General features: G+C 32.8%; 1 protein-coding gene across 1 annotated transcript; it reads left to right on the plus strand.

Annotated features, from left to right (window-relative positions):
- Window positions 1–3,562: 3,562 nt before the first annotated feature.
- On the plus strand, window positions 3,563–4,075 carry LOC116215868 (S-protein homolog 5-like). Its single transcript, XM_031551666.1, has one exon. It carries the CDS (start codon window positions 3,577–3,579, stop codon window positions 4,021–4,023), a length of 447 nt encoding a protein of 148 aa, XP_031407526.1. The 5' UTR covers window positions 3,563–3,576; the 3' UTR covers window positions 4,024–4,075.
- The last annotated feature ends 3,816 nt before the right edge of the window (window positions 4,076–7,891 follow it).

Genomic DNA, 7,891 nt, shown 5'->3' on the forward strand with positions numbered 1-7,891 from the left:
GGAAATAATGATCAAGATAGGAAAAGTGGAGAAAATTGAAATGGAAATTTAAATTATGAGCGAGGCACTTTCAGGAAATTTTTTCCCATTATTTGCATGCTTCAATGGAAAAACATATCTCAGAATATAATGCCCACTAGAACTAACTTGACTGCAAATCAATATCATTTCTCTAACTTTAAACCCAACTTTTGAAAGCTTTTATCAAAATAAGCCCAACCTTAGAAAGCTTATATCAAAATATATGCATGCTCCAACAGTCAAATGATTTAAAAGAAAATGAGCTAGCAAACATAAAGAATGCTCCAACGGTCAAATGATTTAATTTTCCTTGAACGGTCATTGACTTGGCTTTAAAATGAAAATAAAATAAAATAATTAATAAACTCAATCTATCTATACGTATAGTAAACCTGACTTACAAGAACAATAATTGTGCTTCAATTAATGCAATATAAAAATAGATATTAACTATTATTTATAAAATTTTAAAAATAATATAACTACAAATAATGAACTATCAATTGGAAAATCCAACATCTTTTTGATCAAAAGTGAGTAATATGAACCATTAGAATTATGAAATCTTTGAAATTTTACCAAGTTAACCTATAATACAAAAAAATATATATGAATAACAACTATATTGATTACTTTCAATTTTACTAGACTTGTATTCATATTTTATATGCAATTTTCATGATAACATTAAAATATTGAGTGAACTAATAATATGTAAAACTAATATTATGTTTTATCATGGTAATGGGTAAATACAATACTAAATAGATAAAAGAAAAATTCCGTGCAACGCAAGGGAATTAGATATATCTAAGAATTTTTTATTATCTATCTATAAAAATGGGCCAATTATATCAGTGATAAATTATACTTAGTAAGCTTTTATAAGTCTAACATTGATTTTAAAAATTAATTAAATAAATTTTAATATAATTCTAACTAATTCATAATTTCTTAAAATTATATAAATCTACTTGATATTAAATATATATATATATATATAATCTATATATATACTTGACAACGGGATAGTAAATAGGTCATAAAGGTAAATTTTATAAAATCATAAAAATATAAATATCAATCAATATCTAATTGAATTTTGTATCAATTAACTATTATATATCTTTAAAAAGTTTTATATTTTAATTAATTTACCACGACCCATTTACAAAAATTTGTTTTTATAATTTCCTTTTTCTTCTGGGGATTAAATTGGCGGCAAAGAAATTTCGGTTCCCATTTAATAACTATGATTAACAGATTCCACCAAAAAATATATATATATATATATATATATATATGTATATATCGATTCCATATGTTGACATGATAAATATCAATTTTCATATTCCATAGAAAAATATCAATTCACATATGGTACGTATTATATTTGTTCCATATAGTAAATATAATAACATATATATGGTAATTAGTAAATATAGATATTAATATAATATATATATGTCTGATTGGTATGATAATTTAGTAAATTAAGGAAAAAATAATGTCGGTATTGTGGAAATTAATGGTAATTACATCCCCATCCGATCACGTCCCCATTTAATACTCAAATATATTGTAACCCCATGTAACGGCTACTTGACTAATCCAATGCTCATTATTTTATTTTTAAAAGAGGAAATCAACAACTGCATGAAATGGGGTAACGAAAATGGCAAACTATATATATATATATATATATATGTATAGATATATAATTGAATTCCACGCAATAAATAGAAAGTAATTTTGTAAGGATTTTTCTATCCTATGCCTTAGGGCATAGGATAATCAATTATTAATTACTATATTGGTTCAGTTGTTCATTTATTGAACGTATTTGATTTTTTTTAGTACCTTACTTGTCCCATTTCTTAATCATGGAAAGATTTCACCGCTTGCCAAATATATAGTAACTATTATGGACATAAATATTCATGGGAAATATTCCATAAATCGGAAAAATTGAATCGCTAAAGTAACCCTAAAAATCGGAAAGATTTTGATTTTTTACGGTGTAGGATTATTAGGGTTTTAGGATGGTAGGGTTTTTGGTTTTTGGTTTTAGGATTTTAGTTTTATGTAGAGTTTTCTAAGGGTTCAAGGTTTCAGGGACTTAGCATTTATTTATGATCTTTTAGGGTTTAAGATTAAGGTTTTAAGGTTTCTAAGTTAAGGTTATAGAGTTTTAGGATTTATTTAGGTTTTAGGGTTAAGATTTTAAGGGTTTATTTAGGGTATTTTAGGGTTAGAATTTTATTTATTTCCAAAATTGTAGTTATTAAGTTTAGTAATTATGAGAGATTTAATTGGAGATGAATTGTTTCCAAAATTAATGACGGGATACTTTAGGTATTGACAAATGTTGTTATGTTCATTAAATGCTCAAGTTAATTAAATAAGGCAACCAATAATTAGTTAACTTATTCCCGAAGGGCATAGGTTAGACGAACCCATTTTATAAATACTATAAATTCATTAAGTAATAACATAAATATATATGGATATGGATAACCCCATGAGGATAATATAATTTATAATATATAAATTCAGTAAAAGAGAAAGTGTTTTTTTTTAAACTTCATTATCAATATATATAAAGTTTTAACAAATAGGTTAGAAAAGATATTTCGATAGAAAGTTTTAAAATCTAAAACTAAAATAAAAATGCTTTAAAATCGCTTTATATAATAGTGATTCACTAAAAGAGAAAATTTTACAAGTTAAAAAAGTCATCATCAGATTCGGAATTAATGCGAATTAATTATAAATGGAGATGATGATGATGATGATGATACATGACTTTGAGTTAGGAGCATTCAATGGAGATAGATGGACGCATTTCGATTACTCCCATTTAATGAGATAGGAACATTCAATGCTTTATTGTGTGCTTGACTATTTACGTTTTGTCTCCAATTTTTGCCCCTAAACTGACGTGCAACACCAAGACACGGTCCAAAACAAAGACAATTTTTGAAATTAAATATATGAGTGATTTAAACATCAATTGCCACATTTTATTTTCTTATGCTGTGAAAATGTAATCAATTACCACATTGTAATTAATTTTGTTCCTTCATAGTTAATTTGCAAATCAATTAATTTATTATAAACCTTATTGGAAATAGTCAACTCTCCTTTTTTATTGTGATAGTCATGCAACCGTATTAAAATTATAGAAAGTATCAATTACCACTTTGTAAATTTTAAACTTTTTTCCTTCATAGTTAATTTTGCAAATCAATTAAATTATTATAAACGTTATTGGGAATAGTCAACTCTCCTTTTTTATTGTGATAGTCATTCAACCGTATTAAAATTATAGAAAGCGACGCAATTTCCTCTGACAAATAACTGCATTTTCCTTCCATAATATTTTCAATATTACAAAATATGGGTAATTCTTCACTAGGGTTTCTCAAAAGATAGGTATATTCCACCCAAAGCTAGTCCGTTTGCTGCCAATATATAAGCAAGTTTTGTTTTATTGAGGCCCCTCATAATAATTGATCAGGGAAATTGACAGAGAGATCGAGAGACTAAGCAAGCATGAGTTTGGTTAAGGTGAATTCCTTCCTCTTAATACTTGTATCATTATTGGCGGTGTTACAGGAATCATCGACCGCATCACTGCCGACTAAAGCCGGTAAAATCACCATACTTCCAAAGGTCACGGTTGATATCATTAACAACCTGCCTCTTCCTACACTCTTAACCATCCACTGTAAATCGAAGGACGATGATCTCGGGATCCACGTGGTCCAGCCACTCCAACGCTACTCATTTCAATTCAGGGTTAACTTATTTGGCAGCACGCTGTTCTTCTGCGGGGCATCGTGGCAGGGCGGGCATGTCGAGTTCGACATATTCAATGCCAAAAGGGACAACGACAGGTGCGACACGTACTGCATGTGGGAGGCGAGAGAGGATGCTATGGTGGGATTCAGGCAAGATAATGATATCAATGAGGACATTAGTTTTCCTTGGAAACATTGATGTTAAGGGCATGATATTGTAATAAGAATAAGAAAGATATGAGTTGGTTGCAACCGGCCATCCAATTGTGTTGTAGTACTTCACTTTTCAGAAACTAATGTCTGTAAGTTTATCTACGCAATATGACTCCCCAATCAAGCAAATCATCAAAAGCCCTTTGATTCATTAACCCGTGGTCGAGTTTATGCACATTCAGAATATTATGCTTATATTGAGATCTAAATTTACTCTACCAATTTATGTATGTGAATACACATGACATCCTTCTACCATTGAATTGAGTACTGCGTTTAGATTGCTCTGTTCGTCGTTATGTTTTAAAGTTGGCTTTATCATTTGTTTTGTCAGTATTATTCTTCATTCCATTCAATAAAGAAAATATATTAACCAACCATCCCGGCTCACCAGCGAGTGAACCGGACCGGCCCCCAGACAACTGAGATTTGAGACATGCTTCGTATCCATGTGAGCTAAACACTTTAATTTGCATTTACTTATTATATCTACTTAACAAAAGTTTTTTTAAAAATTTCTTCTATTTTTACAGTTTTTCGAAAACAGGAAAATTATATTTTTCTAAAGAAAATATTTCAGGCAGAGATTCCTTCCAAAAATATTTTTATCATTTTAAACATTACGATCGGAAAATCCATAAATAATCCACTTGAAAAATAATTAACAAAAATTGTTCCATTGGAAATCCCATTGGAAACCGAAGGAAATTTTTCTGACTGTTTTTCCATAGAAATCAGATTGGGGGTTCTCTTACGGGATTAAAAACTCACAAGCCAATAACCGGCCTTAAAACCAATACTCTAATCATCCAAGTTTCGCCATTTTTATTAATTAACCAAGTTTTCCTTGATTGATCGAGGTGGTTACCCCATTAACACCCAATCCATATATACAACCCTACGACTCTTCCCATTCCTCGTTCGGGTGATCATTTAAGAAGAACGTCACACATTTACAAGTTCTCTTGATTAAAAAATCAATTTTTTCTATTTAACCATATTTATTAATCAAGTCCTATAGCAGTCATTTTTCAATTTCAAACCATCCAGGGCACAATCGGTTCAGTTCAGAAAGTGCTGGAGACTTACTTGAAAAATATGAAAACTTTGGGACTGATTTGGGACCGTCTTAAAATACAGGGACTACATTGCAAAATCTGGAAAATTTTGGAAATCCCATCTACATAGACGAAACTATCCCCGAGTCATCTTGACTACCCTCCATGGCCACCGGAGCCGCTGGAAGGGACATTTGAATCCTAGCAAAGGCCTCAAAACAATACCAACGTAGATAAGTTTAAACGGTTTGGAATTTCTTTTACTTAAGTAAGGTTACGGATTTGAGTTTTTGTAAATACAGAAAATTCACGCTGGAAAAATTTTATTCATAAGTGGGCTGAGTTAGCTTGACTGGATTAGTTGGTGTTGAATTGGATTTTCAAATATTAAGTTTGATTAAAAAAAAGCCCTCTGACAATGAAATTAACTGTTGGAAATAGAAATCAACTGCCACGTGTCAGTGGATTAAAGCTCAGAAGAAGACTAGCTTATTTCAAGCGAGATAGAAAATCGCTGTGTACATGCAGCCATTCGCCCCCCCCCCCCCCCCCCCCCCCCCCCCCCCCCCCCCCCCCCCCCCCCCCCCCCCCCCGCCGGGGAAACCAAATTCATTTTTCTTTTACTTTATTTTATTTTATTAATTTTTGTTGAAAATAATTATTGTTTAAAATACTTTTGGGATGGAAAAGGTATTTTTAAAGGGAAAAATAGACGCAAGACTAAAGATTAAAAGCATTTTTTTCACGAGAAAAAAGACAGAATCCCCACCATTTATTCTTTAACTCAAAAGGACTAGAATGAAGTTTTCTGCAAAGTCCTAAAACGAAAACTATCAAGAAAAATCCTGAACTGGTTCAGTTAAACTCGTTCAGTGTACTTCTGTTTGCTGCCGCCAAGGCAGGTGGCTCGTTCACCTAATAGGATAGCAACACATCGCTCGCTCGCTCAGTGGGCGAATGAGCTGCCTGCTAGCCAATCTTATCCAAATCGGCCAATTGCTGCTCTTGGTGGTCCTGAAAAAAAAAATATATATAGAATCTTAGAATTGCTAAAAATTACGAAAACTACCCCAACCCTCTCCCTTCTATAAATAGAAGGCAATTTTTAGCTCAAACGACTCTTTGGCCATGTCATGTGCTGAGGCTTCGTGGCTAAAAGCACCAAAAATTTGTGCAAAAATCCGACCCCCTATTTCTGTCTTCGATTTCCGTTGCGCCCCAAACCCCCACCCTCCCTTCCCGGGCGGCGTTTTCTCTCCTCTCTTCGTTCGGATCAAGGTGTAGAATCTCTAAAGGGCACAACCAGAACTGATCTGAGTTGAATAGCTGAAGTTACTAGTGGAATATCCGCCCCTTTTCTCGTTTTTATGGTCCGGCGTAACCCGAATATAATGGAAAATTTTATTTCTTCTTTTTATCTCATGAGAAACATGATAAAATAATAAAAAGAATGATGATTACATGATGTTAACGGCTTGCGTGGTTAGTCTTGGGGGATTCGATGCCTTGAAGCTGAATATTCATGTAAAACGGTTGGGTATAGGCTAGTCGCAAGCCGAGTCTTTCACGCCATGTATGTGCATGTGTGTGATGCTCTTATTTCTTGCTTAGAGTAGACTAATGGCGGATGAATGATGCTCTTATTTCTTAGCTTGTTAAATGTGTCTAAATTGCTTTAAATGGTCTACATAGCTCTCGGGTCTAGGAGTCTTTCTTATTTTTAACGTGTTGGTTGACTAGGGTCCATGGAAAGCCACGAGTGCCTTGTATAGCCACAATCATTAAAAAGATCAGACTTCAATTGATTCAAAAATCGATCCTGTCCCGTAATTGCAAATAAATCTGAATCCAATAATCTAAGAAGTAATCGGTTACTTCGCAGGATAATATATCATAATCCCAAGTAAATAAGGTCTTATATGCTCTATCTATTCAAGAACTAAGTCGTGTACTCTAATATTTTTGTACTTTTTGTTAGTTAGTCGCCTTATCCATTTTGTCTTGGCAAATATAAAAATATATGTTGTGATCGACACAAAAACAAAAATATCAACTTATTAGGAGAATAATCCCATTTGAACCTCAACTTAGCTTCGGCGAGTTTCAAACAATTTTTTATACAGTTTTTCAAGTGGGAAGAATTGCACGGAACTAAATCCTTCATTGACCATGTGGGGTGATACATTCAAAAGCATGTAGCAACTTCCTGTGATGGTGACTCTACATGTACAGTGGATGCAATATCTTCATAAAACCATCTCATTTGACCGTGCATGAAGTTACCGCGAGAAAATATATCTAATAATATTGTTTGGATGGAGGAAAATGGAGGAAAAGAACTCTGCGCAAAGTCCCCTCCTTCCCCTTCTTTTCCCTCCCTCAATCCGAACAAACCAACTGCATAGTTGGTGGGCATGAATGAAAAAGAACGTGATGGAACAAATCATACAGAATGGTTATGTACGATTGCATGCATGGACTAGGGCTGCAATTCTTAGTTAGAGCTATCCTAGAAGACAAAGATTTTAAGCGGGGAGGAACAAATCACGGGTTGAAAGTTTTGTCATCTTCTCTAATAAAGAGCATCAAATGCGTCTGTTCGACAAATTTTAGCACCTCTCAAACTCAAAAGAGTTGAGAATAAACCACTCGCATTCCTTCAAAAACAAATATATAAAATTGCAACTTATGCACGAATCCAAACGGAAGTATCTGATAAAGAGAAAAAAAGATACAATCACTTGTCCGTCAGCATCTATTTTCGCTGCGTAATAACCGAACACAAAACAGCCATTG

Source organism: Punica granatum, chromosome 8 (assembly GCF_007655135.1).
Source record: "Punica granatum isolate Tunisia-2019 chromosome 8, ASM765513v2, whole genome shotgun sequence".
Classification (NCBI taxonomy): Eukaryota; Viridiplantae; Streptophyta; class Magnoliopsida; order Myrtales; family Lythraceae; genus Punica; species Punica granatum.